Here is a 24,459-nt window from a genome sequence, read left to right on the forward strand (position 1 = left end):
CCCCATTGAGCCCATAGACCCCCATCAACCCCATAGATCCCCCATTTGCCCCACAGACCCCCCACTGACCCCGTAGACCCCCATTGACCCCCCATTGGCCCCACAGACCCCCATTGACCCCATAGTTCCCCCATTGACCCCATAGACCCCCATTGACCCCATAGACCCCCCATTGACCCCGCAGACCCCCATTGACCCCATAGACCCCCATTGACCCTATAGACCCCCATTGACCCCATAGACCCCCATTGACCCCCCATTGACCCCACAGACCCCCATTGACCTCACAGATCCCCCATTGACCCCATAGACCCCCATCAACCCCATAGATCCCCCATTGACCCCACAGACCCCCCATTGACCCCATAGTTCCCCCATTGACCCCATAGACCCCCCATTGACCCCACAGACCCCCACTGACCCCGACGGTGGGTGCTGGGGGGGGGGGCGCCCCGGCGCCCCGTGGGTGACACTGGGGGGTCCTTGGGGTGACAGGGACGCCGAGGGGCCCCTCCCCCGCGAGGCCACCCTGGGCTGCCGGATGCTGCAGGCGATGGGATGGAAGGAGGGGACGGGGCTGGGGCGGCGCCGAGAGGTGACGGGGACACGGGGGGACACCGGGGGGACATGGGGACAGGGGGATGTGGGGACAGGGGGACAAGGGGACAGGGGGACATGGGGACGGGGGGACAGGGGGATATGGGGACAGGGGGACAAGGGCACAGGGGGATATGGGGACGGGGGGACAGGGGGATATGGGGACGTGGGGACAGGGGGACGTGGGGACGTGGGGACGGGGGACAGGGGGACAAGGGGACGTGGGGACATGGGGACGTGGGGACAGGGGGACAGGGGGACATGGGGACAGGGGGACAAGGGGACAGGGGGACAGGGGGATGTGGGGACAGGGGGACAGGGGGACATGGGGACGGGGGGACATGGGGACATGGGGACGGCGGGACAGGGGGACATGGGGACGGGGGACATGGGGACAGGGGGACAGGGGGACATGGGGACGGGGGACATGGGGACGGCGGGACAGGGGGACATGGGGACGGGGGACATGGGGACAGGGGGACAGGGGGACATGGGGACGGGGGACATGGGGACGGCGGGACAGGGGGACATGGGGACGGGGGACATGGGGACAGGGGGACAGGGGGACATGGGGACAGGGGGACATGGGGACGGGGGACATGGGGACATGGGGACGGGGGGACAGGGGGACGGGGCGACAGGGGGACAGGGGGACAGGGGGACAGGGGATATGGGGACAGGGGGACAGGGGGATGTGGGGACAGGGGGACAGGGGGATATGGGGACAGGGGGACACGGGGACAGGGGGACATGGGGACAGGGGGACATGGGGACATGGGGACATGGGGACAGGGGGACACGGGGACACGGGGACAGGGGGACACGGGGACACGGGGACAGGGGGACATGGGGACAGGGGGACATGGGGACATGGGGACATGGGGACAGGGGGACACGGGGACACGGGGACGGGGGGACATGGGGACGGGGGGACAGGGGGACAGGGGGACATGGGGACAGGGGGACATGGGGTCACTTGCCGGGAGGGGACACCGGGGTGACCCCTCGTGACCCCTCTGTCCCCCCCAGGCCCCCGCCCGGCCCCGCCCCGGGGGGGTGACGCGTTTCAGCGAAGGACCCTGAGGCTCCGCCCCCTTTGGCCACACCCCCCGGGTGGCCCCTCCCCCCCCCCCCGCGTGGTTTTGGGGTTTTTTAAATAAATGGGTGAAAAAAAGAGAAATTTGGGACTCGACTTGGGGGGTGGGGGAGAGGGGCCTGGACGCCTGGGTCCCTGGTTTTTAGGCATTTCCCGAACTCCTGGGTCCCTTTTTTTGGGGTGTCCCGAACTCCTGGGTCCCTTTTCTGGGGTGTTCCCCGAACTCCTGGGTCCCTTTTTTGGGGTTCCCCGAACTCCTGGGTTCCTTTTTTGGGGGTGTCCTGAACGCCTGGGTCCCTTTTTTGGGAGTGTCCCGAACTCCTGGGTCCCTTTTTTGGGGTGTCCTGAACTCCTGGGTCCCTTTTTTGGGGTGTCCTGAACTCCTGGGTCCCTTTTTTGGGGTTCCCCGAACTCCTGGGTCCCTTTTTTGGGGTGTCCCGAACTCCTGGGTCCCTTTTTTAGGGGTGTCCCGAACTCCTGGGTCCCTTTTTTGGGGGTTTCCCGAACTCCTGGGTCCCTTTTTTGGGGTGTCCCGAACTCCTGGGTCCCTTTTTTGGACTGTCCCGAACTCCTGGGTCCCTTTTTTGGGGTGTCCCGAACTCCTGGGTCCCTTTTTTGGGGGTTTCCTGAACTCCTGGGTCCCTTTTTTGGGGTTCCCCGAACTCCTGGGTCCCTTTTTTGGGGTGTCCCGAACTCCTGGGTCCCTTTTTTGGGGGTTTCCCGAACTCCTGGGTCCCTTTCTTGGGGTGTCCCGAACTCCTGGGTCCCTTTTTTGGGGGTTTCCTGAACTCCTGGGTCCCTTTTTTGGGGTTCCCCGAACTCCTGGGTCCCTTTTTTGGGGTGTCCCGAACTCCTGGGTCCCTTTTTTAGGCGTGTCCCGAACTCCTGGGTCCCTTCTTTGGGGGTTTCCTGAACTCCTGGGTCCCTTTTTTGGGGTTCCCCGAACTCCTGGGTCCCTTTTTTGGGGGTTTCCCGAACTCCTGGGTCCCTTTTTTGGGGTGTCCCGAACTCCTGGGTCCCTTTTTTTGGGGGGGTTCCTGAAGATGGGGCCTAATGGAGCCACATTGGGCCTAATTAAGCAAGGCTGAGCCTAACTTAACGAGACTGGGCCTAAAAAGCGATACTGGACCTAATGTAGCGAGACTGGACCCTATAGAACGATGTTAGACCTCATGTAGCAAGACTGGGCTTAATGGAGCCAGACGGGGCCTAATGGAACAAGACCGGGCCTAAGGGGTCAACGCTAGGCCGCATATAGCAAGACTGGGCCTAATGTAACAAGACCGGGCCTAATGTAGTGAGACTGGGCCTTATATAGCAAGACCGGGCCTAATGTAGTGAGACTGGGCCTCATATAGCAAGACCGGGCCTAATGTAACAGGACTGGGCCTAATGGAGCAAGACCAGGCCTAATATAGCAAGGTTGGGCCTAATGGAGCAAGACCGGGCCCAATGGAGCAAGACCGGGCCTAATGGAGGAACGCTAGGCCTCGTATAGCAAGACCGGGCCTAACGCAGCAACACTAAGGCTCATACAGCAAGACTGGGCCTCGTATAGCAAGACTGGGCCTAATGTAACAAGACTGGGCCTCATATAGCAAGGTTGGGCCTAATGGAGCAAGACCGGGCCTAATGGGGCAAGGTTTGGCCTAATGGAGCAAGACCGGGCCTAATGGAGCAAGACCGGGCCTAATGGAGCAAGATTAGGCCTCATATAGCAAGGTTGGGCCTAATGGAGCAAGACCGGGCCTAATGGAGCAAGACCGGGCCTAATGGAGCAAGATTAGGCCTCATATAGCAAGGTTTGGCCTAATGGAGCAAGACCGGGCCTAATGGAGCAACATTGGGCCCAATGGAGCAAGACGGGGCCTAATGGAGGAACGCTAGGCCTCGTATAGCAAGACCGGGCCTAACGCAGCAACACTAAGGCTCATACAGCAAGACTGGGCCTCGTATAGCAAGACCGGGCCTAATGTAACAAGACTGGGCCTCATATAGCAAGGTTGGGCCTAATGGAGCAAGACCAGGCCCAATGGAGCAAGACGGGGCCTAATGGAGCAAGACCAGGCCCAATGGAGCAAGACGGGGCCTAATGGGGCAAGACCAGGCCCAATGGAGCAAGATTAGGCCTCATATAGCAAGGTTGGGCCTAATGGAGCAAGACCGGGCCTAATGGAGCAAGACCGGGCCTAATATAGCAAGGTTGGGCCTAATGGAGCAAGACCGGGCCTAATGGAGCAAGATTAGGCCTCATATAGCAAGGTTTGGCCTAATGTAAAAGGAATTCTAAAGGAACTCTAAAGAAATTCTGAAGGAATCCTGAAGAAATTCTGAAGAAGCTCTGAAGGAATTCTGAAGGAATTCTAAAGGAATTCTAAGGAATTCTAAGGAATTCTAAATTCTGAAGAAATTCTGAAGGAATGCTGAAGGACTTCTGAAGAAATTCTAAAGGAATCCTAAAGAAATTGTGAATTTGGGAGAAATTATAAAGAAACTGAAGGAATTCTGAAGGAATTCTAAAGGAATTCTAAAGAAACTAAAGGAATTCTAAAGGAACTCTGAAGAAATTCTGAAGGAATTCTGAAGGAATTCTGAAGAAACTAAAGAAATTCTGAAGAAATTTTGAAGGAATTCTGAAGAAATTTTAAAGGAATTCTGAAGGAATTCTGAAGGAATTCTGAAGAAATTCTGAAGAAATTCTAAAGAAATTCTAAAGAAATTCTGAAGGAATTCTGAAGGAATTCTGAAGGAATTCTGAAGAAATTTTAAAGGAATTCTGAAGGAATTCTGAAGAAATTCTGAAGAAATTTTAAAGGAATTCTGAAGGAATTCTGAAGGAATTCTGAAGAAATTTTAAAGGAATTCTGAAGGAATTCTAAGGAATTCTAAAGAAATTCTAAAGAAATTCTGAAGGAATTCTAAAGAAATTCTGAAGAAATTTTAAAGGAATTCTAAAGGAATTCTGAAGGAATTCTAAGGAATTCTAAAGAAATTCTAAAGAAACTGAAGAAATTCTAAAGAAATTCTGAAGAAATTCTGAAGAAACTCTGAAGAATTTCTTAAGAAATTTTAACGGAAATTCGCCGTCCAAGCACTGAAAATCCACCAAAATAGGCAAATTCCGTTGCGGTTTCTGCACATTTTCCAACGCTGACGGGACGAACTTCGACCCGAGCTCGTTTCAGTGACGTCATCCGCCGTTTTAACCTTGAAATCCCCAAAAAAAGGCGAAAAACCGAGAGATTTGGGGCGAAATTTAAGAAAATCCCTCAGGAAACCGCGACGGGTTCCCTATAGAACCATAAGGAAAAGGAAAATAAAGGGCGACGGGTGGGGTTGTGCTGCTTTTTAAGGTTTTTAACGGGGTTAATGAGCCTTTTTGGCGACTTTTCGGTATAAATAGGGCCCTATATGGCTCCAATGAGCCCCTATAGGTCCCTATAGGGCTCCAATGAGCCCCTATAGGCCGCGATACGCCCCTATAGGTCTCTTGTCCCTCCGCGGCCGCCGTCCGCGCTGCTGTGTCACGAGGCCACGCCCCCTTATGCATATGTAACGAGGGGGGGCGTGGCCTCCCCATCCGGGCCACGCTGTGGGGCGGGGCCAAGGCGGGGCGCGCCCAATCGGGAGAGGGGGGCGGGCGGCGGCGGGAGGTTTCCACCAATCGTGGCGCGGCGGCGGGGAGCGGCGGCCAATGGGAAGGGGCGGTGGGCGGGGCGGCGGGGAGGCGGGAGGAGGCGGGCGGGGAAGGAGCCGCCGCCATCTTGTGGCGGAGGAGCCGAGCGGAGCGGGCGGGACCCGGCGGCGGGGCCTGGACAGCGAGATTGGTAAAAAAACGGCGCAAAACGGCGCAAAACGGCACCGGGAGCGGGGCTGGGGGCGGGGTGTGCGACCCCCCTCCCGTGGGGTTTAGTGGGAAAATTCCCCCCCCCCCAATTAATGGGAACCTCATTAGTGAGACCCCCTGGTTAGTGGGAACCTCATTAGTGGGAACCTCATTAGTGGGACCCCCCCCATTAATGAGAGTTTCATTAGTGGGACCCCCCCCCCCCCCCATTAATGGGATTTTCCTGGTTATTGGGACCGCCCCCCCCCATATTAATGGGCCCCCCCCTCATTAGTGGGAACCTCATTAGTGGGAACCTCATTAGTGGGCCCCCCCCTCCAATTAATGGGATCGTCCGGGTTAATGGGACCCCCCCCCCCCATTAATGGGATCGTTCTGGTTAATGGGAACCTCATTAGTGGGAACCTCATTAGTGGGACCCCCCTCATTAATGGGAGCCTCATTAGTGGGATCCTCCCCTCCAATTAATGGGATCGTCCGGGTTAATGGGACCCCCCTCATTAATGGGAACCTCATTAGTGGGAACCTCATTAGTGGGACCCCCCCATTAATGGAATCGTCCTGGTTAATGGGACCCCCCCCCCCAATTAATGGGACCCCCCTCATTAATGGGAACCTCGTTAGTGGGAACCTCATTAGTGGGACCCCTCCCCCCTCCAATTAATGGGATCGTCCTGGTTAATGGGACCCCCCCCATTAATGGGTCCCCCCTCATTAGTGGGAACCTCATTAATGGGAACCTCATTAGTGGGACCCCCCCCCTCCAATTAATGGGATCGTCCTGGTTAATGGGACCCCCCCCCCATTAATGGGACCCCCCTCATTAGTGGGAACCTCATTAATGGGACCCCCGTCATTAATGGGAACCTCGTTAGTGGGAACCTCATTAGTGGGACCCCCCCCCTCCAATTAATGGGATCATCCTGGTTAATGGGACCCCCCCGGTTAATGGGACCCCCCTCATTAATGGGAACCTCATTAGCGGGACCCCCTGATTAATGGAACCCCCCCGGTTAATGGGAACCTCATTAGTGGGAACCTCATTAGCGGGACCCCCTGATTAATGGGACCCCCCCCGTTAATGGGATTTTCCTGATTACTGGGACTCCCTCCAATTAATGGGACCCCCCCCAATTAATGGGACCCCCCTATTAATGGGACCCCCTGGTTAATGGGACCCCCCTGTTAATGGGAACGTCATTAATTGAAGCCTCATTAGTGCCCCCCCCCCCGCCCCGATTAATGGGAACCTCATTAATGGGACCCCCCGGTTAATGGGATTTTCCTGGTTAATGGGGCCCCCCCCCCGTTAATGGGACCCCCCCGGGAACCTGGTCAATGGGAGCCCCTGGGGAAGCTCCGCCCCCTGCGCTCCGGGGGCGGGGCCACCCCAGTGTGTCCCCAGTGTCCCCCCCAGTGTCACCTGGTGTGTCCCCCGGTGTCCCCCCGGTGTCCCCCCCGGTGTCCCCCCCAGTGTCACCTGGTGTGTCACCTGGTGTCCCCCCAGTGTCACCTGGTGTGTCCCCCCCCAGTGTCACCTGGTGTCCCCCCCAGTGTCTCCCCCAGTGTCCCCCCCAGTGTCCCCCAGTGTCCCCCCCAGTGTCCCCAGTTTCCTCCAGTGTCCCCCCCAGTGTCCCCCGGTGTCCCCCCCAGTGTCCCCAGTTTCCTCCAGTGTCCCCCCCAGTGTCCCCTGGTGTGTCCCCCCCAGTGTCCCCAGTGTCACCCGGTGTCCCCCCCGGTGTCCCCAGTGTCACCCGGTGTCCCCCCCGGTGCCCCCCCCAGTGTCCCCCCCAGTGTCCCCCCCAGTGTCCCCCGGTGTCCCCCCCAGTGTCACCTGGTGTGTCCCCCCCAGTGTCCCCAGTGTCACCTGGTGTGTCACCCGGTGTCCCCCCCAGTGTCCCTCCGGTGTCCCCCCATTGTCCCCCCAGTATCACTCGGTGTCCCCCCCAGTGCCCCCAGTGTCACCTGGTGTGTCACCTGGTGTCCCCCCCAGTGTCCCCCCCCAGTGTCCCCCCCCAGTGTCCCCCCCCAGTGTCCCCCCCAGTGTCCCCCCAGTGTCCCCCCCAGTTTCCTCCAGTGTCCCCCCAGTGTCCCCCCCAGTGTCCTCCAGTGTCCCCCCCAGTGTCCCCAGTGTCACCCGGTGTCCCCCCCAGTGTCACCTGGTGTCCCCCCCAGTGTCCCCAGTGTCACCTGGTGTGTCACCCGGTGTCCCCCCCAGTGTCCCCCCGCAGTGTCCCCAGTGTCACCTGGTGTGTCCCCCCCAGTGTCCCCCCCAGTGTCCCCCCCAGTGTCCCCCAGTGTCCCCCCCAGTGTCCCCCCCAGTGTCACCTGGTGTCCCCCAGTGTCCCCCCCAGTGTCACCTGGTGTCCCCCCCAGTGTCCCCAGTGTCACCTGGTGTCCCCCCCCCAGTGTCCCCCCCAGTGTCCCCCCCGGTGTCCCCCGGTGTCCCCCCCAGTGTCCCCCCCAGTGTCCCCTGGTGTCCCCCCCAGTGTCCCCCCCAGTGTCCCCCCCAGTGTCACCTGGTGTCCCCCCCAGTGCCCCCAGTGTCCCCCCCAGTGTCCCCCCCAGTGTCCCCCCCAGTGTCCCCTGGTGTCCCCACCGTGTCCCCCCGCCGTGTCCCCCCCCGTGTCCCCCCCAGTGTCCCCTGTTGTGTCCCCCAGTGTCACCCCTAGTGTCCCCCGATGTCGCCCATTGTCCTCCCAGTGTCACTCTCTATGTCCCAGTGTCCCCCCCAGTGTCCCTTGATGTGTCCCCCAGTGTCACCTGGTGTCACCTGTTGTCACCCCGTGTCCTTCCCACTATCACCCAATGTCCTCCCAGTGTCACCCCGTGTCCTTCCCAATGTCACCTGATGCCACCCAGTGTCCTTTTAACGTCCCTCAGTGTCACCCGGTGTCACCCAGTGTCACCCCGTGTCCTTCCCAGTGTCACCCAGTGTCACCCCGTGTCCTTCCCAGTGTCACCCCATGTCCCCTGGTGTCACTTGGTGTCACCGGTGTCACCTTATGTCCCACCCAGTGCCACCTGGTGTCACCCCGTGTCCTTCCCAGTGTCACCCAATGTCCTCCCAGTGTCATCTTGTGTCACCCCGTGTCCTTCCCAATGTCACCCGGTGTCACCCCGCGTCCTTCCCAGTGTCACCCCATGTCCCCTGGTGTCACTTGGTGTCAGCGGTGTCACCTAATGTCCCACCCAGTGTCACCCGGTGTCCTTCCCAGTGTCACCCAGTGTCACCTGATGCCACCCGGTGTCCTTCCCAGTGTCACCCAGTGTCACCTGATGCCACCCAGTGTCCTTTTAATGTCCCTCAGTGTCACCCGCTGTCACCCAGTGTCACCCGGTGTCCCCCTGGTGTCACTTGGTGTCACCCAGTGTCCCTGTCATTGTCACCCGTTGTCACCCCGTGTCACCCGGCGTCACCCCGTGTCCTTCCCAGTGTCACCCGATGTCCCCCTAGTGTCACCTGGTGTCACCCTATGTTGTCCCAGTGTCACCCAGTGTCCCTGCCATTGTCACCCAGTGTCACCCGTTGTCACCCCGTGTCCTTCCCAGTGTCCCCATTGTCCCCATTGTCCCTGTGTGAGCTGTGACCCGTCCGTCTGTCCCCAGATGTCTGTCCCCCCCGTCCGTCTGTCCCCCCCGTCCGTCTGTCCCTGTCTGTCTGTCTGTCCGTGTGTCCGTCCCTGAGGGGTCCGTCCGTCTGTCCGTGTGTCCCCGAGGGGTCCGTCTGTCTGTCCCCGAGGGGTGGGTCGGTCTGTCTGTCTGTGTGTCCCCGAGGGGTCCGTGTGTCTGTGTGTCCCGTCCCCGAGCGGTCCGTGTGGCCGTCTGTCTGTCGCTGCGTCCCCGAGGGGTCCGTGTGTCCGTCCCTGAGGGGTCGGCGTGTCTGTGTGTCCGTCCCTGAGGGTCGGTGTGTCCGTGTGTCTGTCCCTGAGGGCCGGTGTGTCCGTCTGTCCGTCCCTGAGGGGTCGGTGTGTCCGTGTGTCCGTCCCTGAGGGTCAGCGTGTCCGTGTGTCCGTCCCTGAGGGCCTGTGTGTCCGTGTGTCCGTCCCTGAGGGGTTGGTGTGTCCGTCTGTCCGTCCCTAAGGGGTCGGTGTGTCCGTGTGTCCGTCCCTGAGGGTTGGCGTGTCCGTGTGTCCGTCCCTGAGGGTCGGCGTGTCCGTGTGTCCCTGAGGGTCGGTGTGTCCGTGTGTCCGTCCCTGAGGGTTGGTGTGTCCGTGTGTCCCTGAGGGGTCGGCGCGTCCGTGTGTCCGTCCCTGAGGGTCGGTGTGTCTGTCCCTGAGGGTCGGTGTGTCCGTGTGTCCCTGAGGGCCTGTGTGTCCGTGTGTCCGTCCCTGAGGGCCGGCGCGTCCGTGCGTCGGCGCTGAGGCCGGCGCGTCCGTGTGTCCGCAGATGTCCAGCTCCCCGCTGTCCAAGAAGCGCCGCGTGTCCGGGTCAGCGCCGCCCACGGGCCCCACCCCCGACCCCACCCCCGCCCCCAGCGCCGCCCCCCCCAACGTGAGTCACCCACCGGCACCCACCGGCACCCAGTGTCCCCCAGTGTCCCCCCATTGTCCCCCAGTGTCACCCCAGTGTCACCCAGTGTCCCCCCATTGTCACCCAGTGTCACCCCAGTGTCACCCAGTGTCCCCCCAGTGTCACCCAGTGTCACCCCAGTGTCACCCCAGTGTCACCCCACTGTCACCCAGTGTCCCCTCATTGTCACCCAGTGTCACCCAGTGTCACCCACCCCCCCCCAATGTGAGTCACCCACCGGCACCCAGTGTCCCCCCAGTGTCCCCTCATTGTCACCCAGTGTCCCCCATTGTCACCCCAGTGTCACCCCAGTGTCACCCAGTGTCACCCACTGGCACCCAGTGTCCCCCCAGTGTCCCCCCATTGTCCCCCAGTGTCCCCCAGTGTCACCTCATTGTCACCCAGTGTCCCCTCATTGTCACTCACCGGCACCCAGTGTCCCCTCATTGTCACCCAGTGTCCCCCCAGTGTCCCCCAGTGTCACCCCAGTGTCACCCAGTGTCACCCCAGTGTCACCCACTGTCACCCACCCCCCGCCACGTGAGTCACCCACCAGCACCCAGTGTCCCCCCACTGTCACCCGCTGTCCCCCTGTGTCACCCATTGTCCCCCCATTGTCCCCCCATTGTCCCCCCATTGTCACCCAGTGGCACCCAGTGTCACCCCACTGTCACCCAGTGTCACCCACTGTCACCCCAGTGTCCCCCCTTTGGCACCCAGTGTCATCCCCTTGTCCCCCCAGGTCACCTGACATCACTCAGGGTCCCCCCCGTGTCCCCCCTTTGTCCCCCGTTGCCACCTGACATCACCCATCGTCACCCCAGCTCACCCAGTGTCACCTGACATCACCCATTGTCCTCCAGTGTCCCCCCAGATCACCCCGTCCCCCTGTCCCCATTGTCCCCCTGTCCCCATGTCCCCCTGTCCCCATGTCCCCCTGTCCCCATTGTCCTCCTATCCCCGTTGTCCCCATGTCCCCATTATCCCCATGTCCCCATTATCCCCATGTCCCCCCGTCCCCATGTCCCCCCGTCCCCATTGTCCCCCCGTTCCCATGTCCTCCTATCCCCATTGTCCCTCTGTCCCCATTGTCCCCATTGTCCCCCTGTCCCCACGTCCCCCTGTCCCCATTGTCCCCCTGTCCCCATTGTCCCCATGTCCTCCTGTCCCCATTGTCCCCATTGTCCCCCTGTCCCCATTGTCCCCCTGTCCCCATTGTCCCCCTGTCCCCATGTCCCCATTGTCCCCCTGTCCCCATTGTCCCCATGTCCCCATTGTCCCCCTGTCCCCCTGTCCCCATGTCCCCCGTCCCCGTTGTCCTCCTATCCCCGTTGTCCCCCTGTCCCCCTGTCCCCATGTCCCCATATCCCCCGTCCCCATGTCCCCATTGTCCCCCCGTCCCCATGTCCCCATGTCCCCATTATCCCTATTGTCCCTATTGTCCCCCGTCCCTATTGTCCCCCTGTCCCCATGTCCCCATGTCCCCCTGTTCCCCTTGTCCCCATTGTCCCCCTGTCCCTATTGTCCCCCTGTCCCCCTGTCCCTATTGTCCCCATGTCCTCCTGTCCCCATTGTCCCCCTGTCCCATTGTGCCCATGTCCCCATTGTCTCCCTGTCCCCATTGTGCCCATGTCCCCATTGTCCCCCTGTCCCTTCGTCCCCTCACTGTCCCCCCATCCCCGGTGACACGCGTGTCCCCAATGTCCCCAGGGCTCGGCGATGGCCAAGAACGGTTCGGAGGCCGAGATCGACGAGGGGCTCTACTCCCGGCAGCTGTGAGCGCGGGGGACGCCTGGGTCCCCTCCCGGACTCCTGGGTCCCCTCCCGAGCTCCTGGGTCCCTCCCGAACTCCTGGGTCCCCTCCCGAACTCCTGGGTCCCCTCCCGAACTCCTGGGTCCCTCCCGAACTCCTGGGTCCCTCCCGGACTCCTGGGTCCCCTCCCGGACTCCTGGGTCCCCTCCCGGGCTCCTGGGTCCCTCCCGAACTCCTGGGTCCCTCCCGAACTCCTGGGTCCCTCCCGAACTCCTGGGTCCCCTCCCGGACTCCTGGGTCCCCTCCCGGACTCCTGGGTCCCTCCCGAACTCCTGGGTCCCCCCGAACTCCTGGGTCCCTCCCGAACTCCTGGGTCCCTCCCGGACTCCTGGGTCCCCTCCCGGACTCCTGGGTCCCCTCCCGGGCTCCTGGGTCCCTCCCGAACTCCTGGGTCCCTCCCGAACTCCTGGGTCCCTCCCGAACTCCTGGGTCCCCTCCCGGACTCCTGGGTCCCCTCCCGGACTCCTGGGTCCCTCCCGAACTCCTGGGTCCCCTCCCGGACTCCTGCGTCCCTCCCGGACTCCTGGGTCCTTCCTGAATTTTTGGGTCCCCCTCCCGGACGCCTGGGTCCCTCCCGGACGCCTGGGTCCTTCCTGAATTCCTGGGTCCCGCTCCAGAGTCCTTGGTCCCCCCCCGAACTCCTGGGTCCCCCCCCGAACTCCTGGGTCCTTCCTGAATTTTTGGGTCCCCCTCCCGAGCTCCTGGGTCTCCTCCCGAACTCCTGGGTCCCTCCCGGACTCCTGGGTCCTTCCTGAATTTTTGGGTCCCCCTCCCGGACGCCTGGGTCCCTCCCGGACGCCTGGCTCCTTCCTGAATTCCTGGGTTCCCTCCCGAACTCCTGGGTCCCTCCCGGACGCCTGGGTCCTTCCTTAATTCTTGGGTCCCCCTCCAGACTTCTCGGTCTCCCCCCGGACGCCTGGGTCCCTCCCGGACTCCTGGGTCCTTCCTGAATTCCTGGTTCTCCCCCGGACGCCTGGGTCCCTCCCGGACGCCTGGGTCCCTCCCGGACCTCCAGTAATTGACCAAAAATCCCTCAAAATTGCCCCAAAAATCTCTGCTGGGGACCCAAAATCTGTTCAAATTTGCCCCAAAATGGACTTTAGGGACCTAAAATCCCCCAAATTTGCCCCAAAACAGGACTTTAAGGACCCAAAATCCCCGCACTTCCGGGTGTCCTCTGTGCCTCGGTCCCTTTTTATTTCCGGTCCCCCAGTGCCTCGGTGCAACGTCACTTCCCTTCCCCACCCACCCCCGGGACCCAGAACTTTAGTTCCGCCCAACATTGGTTCCCCCCGGACTCCTGGGTCCTTTCCCTGAATTTTGGGGGATCCCCATGAATTTAGGGACCCCTCACACGTTTGGGGACCCCCCTGGAGTCTCAGAGTCCCCCCTGTAATTTTAGGGACCCCCATTTCCCCCCCAAACTCCACTTGGAACCACAAGACTCCGCAGCAGGTTCAGTTGAACTTGGGGGGGACCCAGTGGGACTTTGGGGGGTTCCCTTGACCTTGAGGAGCCCTGGACAGGTCTGGGGGTTCGCCCACAGCTTTGGGGACCCCCTTGGGGTCTTGGGGACCCCTCCCCAGATTTGGGGACCCCCCCCATAGTTTTAGGGACCCCCATTTCCCCCCCAGACTCCCATTGGAACCACAAGACTCCGCAGCAGGTTGAGCTGAACTTGAGGGGGACCCAGCGGGACTTTGGGGGGTTCCCTTGACTTTGGGGGGATCCCCCCAAATCTGGGGGTTCCCCCACAGCTTTGGGGACCCCTCCCCAGATTTGGGGACCCCCCCATAGTTTTAGGGACCCCCATTTCCTCCCCAAACTCCAATTGGAACCACAAGACTCCGCAGCAGGTTCAGTTGAACTTGGGGGGGACCCAGTGGGACTTTGGGGGGTTCCCTTGACCTTGAGGAGCCCTGGACAGGTCTGGGGGTTCGCCCACAGCTTTGGGGACCCCCTTGGAGTCTTGGGGACCCCTCCCCAGATTTGGGGACCCCCCCCATAGTTTTAGAGACCCCCATTTCCCCCCCAAACTCCAATTGGAACCACAAGACTCTGCAGCAGGTTCAGTTGAACTTGGGGGGGACCCAGCGGGACTTTGGGGGGTTCCCTTGACTTTGGGGGGATCCCCCCAAATCTGGGGGTTCCCCCACAGCTTTGGGGACCCCCCTGGAGTCTTGGAGTCCCCCCTGTAATTTTAGGGACCCCCATTTCCCCCCCAAACTCCCATTGGAACCACAAGACTCCGCAGCAGGTTCAGCTGAACTTGGGGGGGACCCAGTGGGACTTTGGGGGGTTCCCTTGACCTTGAGGAGCCCTGGACAGGTCTGGGGGTTCGCCCACAGCTTTGGGGACCCCCCTGGAGTCTTGGGGACCCCTCCCCAGATTTGGGGACCCCCCCATAGTTTTAGAGACCCCCATTTCCCCCCCAAACTCCACTTGGAACCACAAGACTCCGCAGCAGGTTGAGCTGAACTTGGGGGGGACCCAGCGGGACTTTGGGGGGTTCCCTTGACTTTGGGGGGATCCCCCCAAATCTGGGGGTTCCCCCCCAGGTTTGGGGACCCCCCGATGATGTTGGGGACCCCCCCGTTTCGCCCCCATAGGTACGTTTTGGGGCACGAGGCCATGCGGCGCATGCAGACGGCGGCCGTGCTGGTGTCGGGGCTGAGGGGGCTGGGGCTGGAAGTGGCCAAGAACTTGGTGCTCGGGGGGGTCAAGGCCGTGACCCTGCACGACCCCCACCCCGCCACCTGGGCCGACCTCTCCTCACAGGTCAGTTCGTTAAGCTAATTAACCTAATTAAGTCATTTAGGCTTGATTAAGGCCCCCTTCGGGTGGGTTGAGCCCAATAGGGAGTTGGGTTTGGGGCGTCTGGGGCGTCAAGTTCATGACCCTACGCGCCCCCCACCTGGTCTGAGCTCTTCTCCCAGGGCAGTTCGTTAACCTAATTACCCTAATTAAGCCGTTGGGGGTTAATTAAAGCTTCCCGGGGTTAATTAAACCACATGAAAGGGCTGATTTGGGGGTTTTCGGGGCGTCCGGGGCGTCAAGTTCATGACCCTACACGACCCCAACCCCCCCATATATGGTCCAACATCTCCTCCCAGGTAAGTTAATCAACCTAATTAGCCTAATGAAGCCGTTTGGGGTTAATTAACCCCCCCTTGGATGGATTAAGGTCCATAAAGGGGCTGGTTTGGGGGTCCAGGGGGGATTGTGGGGGGTCGTAGAAATTTTGGGGTCCCCCCGACCCCCTGTTTTTTGGTGGTTTTTCCCCATTTTTTGGCGTTTTCCCCCGTTTCTATCTCCGTGATTCCCCTATTGGGATTGGGGCGTTTTGGGGTTTTTTGGGGCGTCCGGGTGGATTTTTGGGGCGTCCGGGGGGGTTTTGGGGTTCGGGGGGCTTGTGGGAACTTGTAGAAATTTTAAGGTCCCCCCAACCCCCCATTTTTTGGTGGTTTTTCCCCATTTTTTGGCGTTTTCCCCCGTTTTTATCTCCGTGATTCCCCTATTGGGATTGGGGCGTTTTGGGGTTTTTTGGGGTGTCCGGGTGGATTTTTGGGGTGTCCGGGGGGGTTTTGGGGTTCGGGGGGCTTGTGGGAACTTGTAGAAATTTTAAGGTCCCCCCACCCCCCATTTTTTGGTGGTTTTTCCCCATTTTTTGGCGTTTTCCCCCGTTTCTATCTCCGTGATTCCCCTATTGGGATTGGGGCGTTTTGGGGTTTTTTGGGGCGTCCGGGTGGATTTTTGGGGTGTCCGGGGGGGTTTTGGGGTTCGGGGGGCTTGTGGGAACTTGTAGAAATTTTAAGGTCCCCCCAACCCCCCGTTTTTTGGTGGTTTTTCCCCATTTTTTGGCGTTTTCCCCCGTTTCTATCTCCGTGATTCCCCTATTGGGATTGGGGCGTTTTGGGGTTTTTTGGGGTGTCCGGGTGGATTTTTGGGGCGTCCGGGGGGGTTTTGGGGTTCGGGGGGCTTGTGGGAACTTGTAGAAATTTTAGGGTCCCCCCGACCCCCCGTTTTTTGGTGGTTTTCCCCCATTTTTTGGCGTTTTCCCCCGTTTCTATCTCCGTGATTCCCCTATTGGGATTGGGGCGTTTTGGGGTTTTTTGGGGTGTCCGGGTGGATTTTTGGGGTGTCCGGGGGGGTTTTGGGGTTCGGGGGGCTTGTGGGAACTTGTAGAAATTTTAGGGTCCCCCCGACCCCCCATTTTTTGGTGGTTTTCCCCCGTTTTTTGGCGTTTTCCCCCGTTTCTATCTCCACGGTTACAACATCGGGGTTTAGGCGTTTTGGGGTTTTTTGGGGTGTCCAGGTGGATTTTTGGGGGCGTCCGGGGGGGTTTTGGGGTTCGGGGGGCTTGTGGGAACTTGTAGAAATTTTAGGGTCCCCCCCACCCCCCATTTTTTGGTGGTTTTCCCCCATTTTTTGGCGTTTTCCCCCGTTTCTATCTCCGTGATTCCCCTATTGGGATTGGGGCGTTTTGGGGTTTTTTGGGGCGTCCGGGTGGATTTTTGGGGCGTCCGGGGGGGTTTTGGGGTTTGGGGGGCTTGTGGGAACTTGTAGAAATTTTAGGGTCCCCCCACCCCCCATTTTTTGGTGGTTTTCCCCATTTTTCCCCCGTTTTATCTCCACGATTCCGCCGCCGCAATCGGGGCGTCCGGGGGGGGGGGGGGGTGGTGGTTTTGGGGCCGTTCGCTTGGATTTTGGGTTGATTTTGGGGGGGTTTTGGGGCTTCAAGGGGCCTCGGGGGGGGTCGTAGACGTCCCCCCCCCCCCGAACCCCGTTTTTGGGTGTTTTTTCCCCCAGTTTTACCTGCGCGAAGGCGACGTCGGGCGCAACCGGGCCGAGGCGACGCTGCCGCGCGTGGCCGAGCTCAACACGTACGTGGGGGTGACCAGTTGTAGCCACCCCCTCACCCCCCAATTCCTGGAGGCTTTTCAGGTACCCCCCAAATCATCCTGACCCCAAATTCCACCCCCCCCCCGCCGAACCCCCCAAAAGTGCCTCCGGATCCGCCGCCCTCCGTGGTTCCCCCGATGGAATGGTGAACCCCCCAAATAATTAATCCTGAAGGGGTGAACCCCCAAAGTGGTGAACCCCCAAAGTGATGAACCCCCAAAGTAACGAACCCCCAAAGTAACGAACCCCAAAATAATTAACCCCCAAAGTGATGAACCCCCAAAGTGATGAACCCCAAAGTGATGAACCCCCAAAGTGATGAACCCCCAAAGTGATGAACCCCAAAGTAACGAACCCCAAAATAATGAACCCCCAAAGTAATGAACCCCAAAGTAACGAACCCCCAAAGTAACGAACTCCCAAAATATTGAACCCCAAAGTGATGAACCCCCAAAGGAATGAACCCCCAAAATATTGAACCCCAAAGTAACGAACCCCCAAAGTAACAAACCCCAAAATGATGAACCCCCAAAATATTGAACCCCAAAGTAACGAACCCCCAAAGTAACGAACCCCCAAAGTAACGAACCCCCAAAGTAACGAACCCCAAAATATTGAACCCCAAAGTGATGAACCCCCAAAGTAACGAACTCCCAAAATATTGAACCCCAAAGTGATGAACCCCCAAAGGAATGAACCCCCAAGTGATGAACCCCCAAAATAGTGACCCCCAAAGTGATGAACCCCCAAAGTGATGAACCCCCAAAGTAACGAACCCCCAAAGTAATGAACCCCCAAAGTAATGAACCCCCAAAGTAATGAACCCCAAAGTAATGAACCCCCAAAGTAACGAACCCCAAAGTAACGACCCCCAAAATAACGAACCCCCAAAATAACGAACCCCCAAAGTAATGAACGCCCAAAATAATGAACGCCCAAAATAATGAACCCCAAAGTAACGAACCCCAAAGTAACGAACCCCCAAAATAACGAACCCCAAAGTAATGAACCCCCAAAGTGATGAACCCCCAAAGTGATGAACCCCCAAAATAATGAACCCCCCAAATACTGAACCTCCAATAATACTGGACCCCCCTGAACCCCAAAACTGCCCCCGAACCCCCAAATCCCCCCCATATCCCCCCGTCCCCCTGTCCCCCCGTCCCCCCGTCCCCCTGTCCCCCCGTCCCCCTGTCCCCCCGTCCACCTGTCCCCCCGTCCCCCCGTCCACCTGTCCCCCCGTCCCCCTGTCCCCCCGTCCCCATGTCCCCCTGTCCCCCTGTCCCCCCGTCCCCATGTCCCCCTGTCCCCATGTCCCCATATCCCCCTGTCCCCCCGTCCCCATGTCCCCCCGTCCCCCCGTCCCCATGTCCCCATGTCCCCATATCCCCCCGTCCCCCTGTCCCCCCGTCCCCATGTCCCCGCGTCTGTCCCCGCAGGTCGTGGTTCTCACCAACTCCCCCCTGGACGAGCAGCTCTGGGTCGGCGACTTTTGCCACGACCGTGGGATCAAGCTGGTGGTGGCCGACACGCGGGGGCTGTTCGGGTGAGTCCCTGTGGGCTCCGGGGCGCCCGCACGCCTGGGTCCCTTTTTGGGTCCTTTCCCGGACGCCTGGGTCCCTTTTTGGGTTCTCTCCCGGATGCCTGGGTCCCTTTCTAGGGGTCTCCCGGACGCCTGAGTCCCTTTTTCCAGCATCTCCTGGATGCCTGGATCCCTTTCTGGGGGGCTCCCGGATGCCTGGGTCCCTTTTTGGGTTCTCTCCCGGATGCCTGGGTCCCTTCTGGGGGGCTCCCGGACGCCTGGGTCCCTTTCTGGGGGTCTTCCGGATGCCTGGGTCCCTTTTTGGATCCTCTCCCGGATGCCTGGGTCCCTTCTGGGGGGCTCCTGGACGCCTGGGTCCCTTTCTCCAGCATCTCCCGGACACCTGGGTCCCTTTTTGGGTCCTTTCCCGAACGCCTGGGTCCCTTTTTGGGTTCTCTCCCGGATGCCTGGGTCCCTTTCTGGGGGGCCTCCCGGACGCCTGAGTCCCTTTTTCCAGCATCTCCCGGATGCCTGGGTCCCTTTCTGGGGGGCTCCCGGACGCCTGGGTCCCTTTTTGGGTTCTCTCCCGGACGCCTGGGTCCCTTCTGGGGGGCTCCCGGATGCCTGGGTCCCTTTCTGGTGGGCTCCCGGACGCCTGGGTCCCTTTCTCCAGCATCTCCCGGACGCCTGGGTCCCTTTTTGGGTTCTCTCCCGGATGCCTGGGTCCTTTCTGGGGGTCTCCCGGACGCCTGGGTCCCTATTTGAGTCCTCTCCTGGACGCCTGGGTCCCTTTTTGGGGGGCTCCCGGACGCCTGGCTCCCTTTTCTAGGGAGTCCCGGACGCCTGGGTCCCTCCCCGGACGCCTGGGTCCCCTGGCTGATCCCTCCCCCCGCCGTTTTTAGGCAGCTTTTCTGCGATTTTGGGGACGATTTTGTGGTGACCGACACCAACGGGGAGCAGCCGCTCAGCGCCATGGTCTCCATGGTCACCAAGGTACCGGACGCCTGGGTCCCCTCTCCCGGATGCCTGGGTCCCTCCCCGGACGCCTGGGTCCCTTCCCTGAACACCTGGGTCCCCTATATTGGCTATTTTGGGGTCTTCTCCGGACGCCTGGGTCCCTCCCCGGATGCCTGGGTCCCCTATACAGGCTACTTTGGGTCCCTCCCCGGACGCCTGGGTCCCCTTTCCCGGACACCTGGGTCTCTGTTTTGGGGTTCCCGGACGCCTGGGTCCCCTCTCCCGGACGCCTGGGTCCCCTATATTGGCTATTTTGGGGGCTTCCCCGGACGCCTGGGTCCCCTTCCCCGAACGCCTGGGTCCCTGCTCCTGAACGCCTGGGTCCCCTCTCCCGGACGCCTGGGTCCCCTATATTGGCTATTTTGGGGGCTTCCTCGGACGCCTGGGTTCCCTCTCCCGGACGCCTGGGTCCCCTGTATTGGCTATTTTGGGGGCTTCCCCGGACGCCTGGGTCCCCTCTCCCGGACGCCTGGGTCCCCTATATTGGCTATTTTGGGGGCTTCCCCGGACGCCTGGGTCCCCTCTCCCGGACGCCTGGGTCCCCTATATTGGCTATTTTGGGGGCTTCCCCGGACGCCTGGGTCCCCTTCCCCGAACGCCTGGGTCCCTGCTCTCAAATGCCTGGGTCCCCTCTCCCGGACACCTGGGTCCCCTATATTGGCTATTTTGGGGGCTTCCCCGGACGCCTGGGTCCCTGCTCCCGAACGCCTGGGTCCCCTCTCCCGGACGCCTGGGTCCCCTATATCGGCTATTTTGGGGGCTTCCCCGGACGCCTGGGTCCCCTCTCCCGGACGCCTGGGTCCCCTATATTGGCTATTTTGGGGGCTTCCTCGGACGCCTGGGTCCCCTTCCCCGAACGCCTGGGTCCCTGCTCCCGGACACCTGGGTCCCTGCTCCGAATGCCTGGGTCCCCTCTCCCGGACGCCTGGGTCCCCTATATTGGCTATTTTGGGGGCTTCCTCGGACGCCTGGGTCCCCTCTCCCGGACGCCTGGGTCCCCCCCCGGACGCCTGGGTCCCCTCCGGACGCCTGGGTCCCTCGCAGGGCTGCCCGGGGGAGGTGACGTGTCTGGACGACGCTCGTCACGGCTTCGAGACCGGAGACTTCGTCACCTTCACCGAGGTGGAGGGGATGGAGGAGCTGAACCACTGCGGGCCCCTCGAGATCCGCGTCCTCGGTGAGCAGCACGCCTGGGTCCCCCCCGGACGCCTGGGTCCCCCCACCCCCGGACGCCTGGGTCTCCCCCGAACGCCTGGGTCCCCCCACCCCCGGACGCCTGGGTCCCCCCCGAACACCTGGGTCCCCCCACCCCCGGACGCCTGGGTCCCCCCCGGAACACCTGGGTCCCTTTCTCCAGCATCTCCCGGATGCCTGGGTCCCTTTTTGGGGGGCTCTCGGATGCCTGGGTCCCTATTTGAGTCCTCTCCTGGATGCCTGGGTCCCTTTCTGGGGGTCTCCCGGATGCCTGGGTCCCTTTTTGGGTCCTCTCCCGGATGCCTGGGTCCCTTTTTGGGGGGCTCCCGGATGCCTGGGTTCCTTTTTGGGTCCTCTCCCGGACGCCTGGGTCCCTTTTTGGGCATCTCCCGGACACCTGGGTCCCTTTCTGGGGGTCTCCCGGATGCCTGGGTCCGTTTTTGGGCGTCTCCTGGCTGCCTGGGTCCCCCGGACGCCTGGGTCCCCTTTCCTGGCCACCGGGGTTCCTCCCGGACGCCTGGGTCCCCTTTCCCGGATGCCTGCGTCCCTCCCGGATGCCTGTGTCCCCTCTCCCGGATGCCTGGGTCCCTCCCGGATGCCTGGGTCCCCTCCCCGGACACCTGGGTCCGCTTTCCTGGATGCCTGGGTCCCTCCCGGATGCCTGGGTCCCCTCTCCCGGATGCCTGGGTCCCTCCTGGATGCCTGGGTCCCCTCTCCCGGACGCCTGGGTCCCTTCTCCCGGATGCCTGGGTCCCTCCCAGACACCTGTGTCCCCCCTCCCGGTTGCCTGGGTCTCCCGGACGCCTGGGTCCCCTCTCCCGGATGCCTGGGTCCCTCCCGGATGCCTGGGTCCCCTCCCCGGACACCTGGGTCCGCTTTCCTGGATACCTGGGTCCCTCCCGGCCGCCTGGGTCCCCTGTCCGGGACGCCTGGGTCCCCTCTCCCGGATGCTGGGGTCCCCTTTCCTGGACGCCTGGGTCCCTCCCAGACACCTGGGTCCCCTCTCCTGGATGCCTGAGTCTCCTCTCCCAAACGCCTGGGTCCCCTCTCCCGGCTGCCTGGGTCCCCCGGACGCCTGGGTCCCCTCTCCCGGACGCCAGGGTCCCTCCCGGATGCCTGGGTCCCCTCTCCCGGATGCCTGGGTCCCTTCTCCCGGATGCCTGTGTCCCCTCTCCTGGATGCCTGGGTCCCTCCCAGACACCTGTGTCCCCTCTCCCGGTTTCCTGGGTCTCCCGGACGCCTGGGTCCCCTCTCCTGGATGCCTGGGTCCCCTCTCCCGGATGCCTGGGTCCCTCCCGGACGCCTGGGTCCCCTCTCCCGGATGCCTGGGTCCCTCCCAGACACCTGTGTCCCCTCTCCCGGTTTCCTGGGTCTCCTGGATGCCTGGGTCCCCTCTCCTGGATGCCTGGGTCCCCTCTCCCGGATGCCTGTGTCCCCTCTCCCGGATGCCTGGGTCCCCTCTCCCGGACGCCTGTGTCCCCTCTCCCGGATGCCTGGGTCCCCCGGACGCCTGGGTCCCCCGGACGCCGGGGTCCCTGACGCCGCTCCCCCAGGCCCGTACACGTTCAGCGTCGGTGACACCAGCGGCTTCAGCGACTACGAGCGCGGGGGGATCGTCACCCAGGTCAAGATGCCCAAGAGGATCCGCTTCGTGAGTACTGGGAGGGACTGGGGGGGACTGGGAGGGACTGGGAGGGACGGGGAGGGACTGGGATGGAATTGGGAGGGACTGGGAGGGACTGGGATGAACTGGGAGGGGACTGGGAGGGACTGGGAGGGAACTGGGATGGAATTGGGAGGGACTGGGATGAACTGGGAGGGACTGGGAGGGAATTGGGATGAACTGGGAGGGACTGGGATGAACTGGGAGGGGACTGGGAGGGAACTGGGAGGGACTGGGATGAACTGGGAGGGACTGGGAGGGAATTGGGATGAACTGGGAGGGACTGGGATGAACTGGGAGGGACTGGGAGGGAATTGGGATGAACTGGGAGGGACTGGGATGAACTGGGAGGGGACTGGGAGGGAACTGGGATGGAATTGGGAGGGACTGGGAGGGAATTGGGATGAACTGGGAGGGACTGGGATGAACTGGGAGGGGACTGGGAGGGACTGGGAGGGAATTGGGATGAACTGGGAGGGACTGGGATGAACTGGGAGGGGACTGGGAGGGACTGGGAGGGAATTGGGATGAACTGGGAGGGACTGGGATGAACTGGGAGGGGACTGGGAGGGAACTGGGATGGAATTGGGAGGGACTGGGAGGGAATTGGGATGAACTGGGAGGGACTGGGATGAACTGGGAGGGGACTGGGAGGGACTGGGAGGGAATTGGGATGAACTGGGAGGGACTGGGATGAACTGGGAGGGGACTGGGAGGGACTGGGAGGGAATTGGGATGAACTGGGAGGGACTGGGATGAACTGGGAGGGGACTGGGAGGGACTGGGATGAACTGGGAGGGACTGGGAGGGACTGGGAGGGAATTGGGATGAACTGGGAGGGACTGGGATGAACTGGGAGGGACTGGGAGGGGACTGGGAGGGACTGGGAGGGACTGGGAGGGAATTGGGATGAACTGGGAGGGACTGGGAGGGACTGGGAGGGACTGGGAGGGGAACTGGTTTAAACTGGGAGGGACTGGGACGGAACTGGTTTAAACTGGGAGGGAACTGGGAGGGAAATGTGTGGGCCTGGGGGGTCACTGGTCCATACTGGTTCATACTGGTTCATACTGGTCAGGGTTTATGAGGGGACGGGGGGTCGGTGTGTGGGAAGGGGAGGCTCGTGCCAGTCCATACTGGTCTGTACTGGTCCATACTGGATCATACTGGTCCGTACCAGTCCATACCGGTCCATACTGGTCCATACTGGTCAGGGATTATGAGGGCACAGGGGGTCAGTGTGTGGGAAGGGGAGGCTCGTACCAGTCCATACTGGTCCATACTGGTCCATACTGGTCCATACTGGTCAGGGTTTATGAGGGTGCAGGGGGTCGGTGTGTGGGAAGGGGAGGCTCGTACCAGTCCATACTGGTCCGTACTGGTCCATACTGGATCATACTGGTCCATACCAGTCCATATCCGTTCATACTGGTCAGGGTTTATGAGGGAACGGGGTCGGTGTGTGGGAAGGGGAGGCTCATACCAGTCCATACTGGTCTGTACTGGTCCATACTGGTCAGGGTTTATGAGGGAAGAGGGGGTCGGTGTGTGGGAAGGGGAGGCTCGTGCCAGTCCATACTGGTCCGTACTGGTCCATACTGGTCCATACTGGTCCATACTGGTCAGGGTTTATGAGGGAACAGGGGGTCGGTGTGTGGGAAGAGGAGGCTCGTGCCAGTCCATACTGGTCTGTACTGGTCCATACTGGATTATACTGGTCCATACCAGTCCATATCGGTTCATACTGGTCAGGGTTTATGAGGGAACGGGGTCAGTGTGTGGGAAGGGGAGGCTCATACCAGTCCATACTGGTCCATACTGGTTCATACTGGTCAGGGTTTATGAGGGGACAGGGGGTCGGTGTGTGGGAAGGGGAGGCTCGTGCCAGTCCATACTGGTCTGTACTGGTCCATACTGGATCATACTGGTCCATACTGGTCCATACTGGTCAGGGTTTATGAGGGCACAGGGGGTCAGTGTGTGGGAAGGGGAGGCTCGTACCAGTCCATACTGGTCTGTACTGGTCTATACTGGATTATAATGGTCCATACCAGTCCATACTGGATTATACTGGTCCATATCAGTTCATACTGGTCCATACTGGTCAGGGTTTATGAGGGGACAGGGGGTCGGTGTGTGGGAAGGGGAGGCTCATACCAGTCCATACTGGTCTGTACTGGTCCATACTGGTCAGGGTTTATGAGGGCACAGGGGGTCGGTGTGTGGGAGGGGGAGGCTCGTACCAGTCCATACTGGTCTGTACTGGTCCATACTGGATTATACTGGTCCATACCAG

At 61.1% G+C, this 24,459-nt stretch overlaps 2 protein-coding genes across 3 annotated transcripts in view; both read left to right on the forward strand.

Moving 5' to 3' along the window:
- RBM10 (RNA binding motif protein 10) overlaps window positions 1-1,757 on the forward strand; it is a 43,993-nt gene extending 42,236 nt beyond the window's left edge. For both annotated transcript variants that reach the window (XM_065653191.1, XM_065653192.1), the window contains 2 exons: window positions 496-595; window positions 1,627-1,757. In XM_065653191.1, coding sequence (XP_065509263.1) covers window positions 496-595; window positions 1,627-1,680 — 154 coding nt within the window. In that variant the 3' untranslated portion in view covers window positions 1,681-1,757. The remainder of the gene's footprint in view (window positions 1-495; window positions 596-1,626) is intronic.
- Window positions 1,758-5,387: 3,630 nt separating this feature from the next.
- The window catches only part of UBA1 (ubiquitin like modifier activating enzyme 1), a 46,381-nt gene continuing 27,309 nt past the window's right edge, over window positions 5,388-24,459 (forward strand). The window contains 10 exon segments of the mRNA XM_065653293.1: window positions 5,388-5,411; window positions 5,413-5,520; window positions 9,930-10,034; window positions 11,763-11,827; window positions 14,475-14,643; window positions 16,675-16,809; window positions 18,207-18,313; window positions 19,192-19,282; window positions 20,351-20,483; window positions 22,054-22,151. Of these exon segments, the coding sequence (XP_065509365.1) occupies window positions 5,388-5,411; window positions 5,413-5,520; window positions 9,930-10,034; window positions 11,763-11,827; window positions 14,475-14,643; window positions 16,675-16,809; window positions 18,207-18,313; window positions 19,192-19,282; window positions 20,351-20,483; window positions 22,054-22,151 (1,035 nt within the window).

This window comes from Caloenas nicobarica, chromosome 29, assembly GCF_036013445.1.
Source record: "Caloenas nicobarica isolate bCalNic1 chromosome 29, bCalNic1.hap1, whole genome shotgun sequence".
Lineage (NCBI taxonomy): Eukaryota > Metazoa > Chordata > Aves > Columbiformes > Columbidae > Caloenas > Caloenas nicobarica.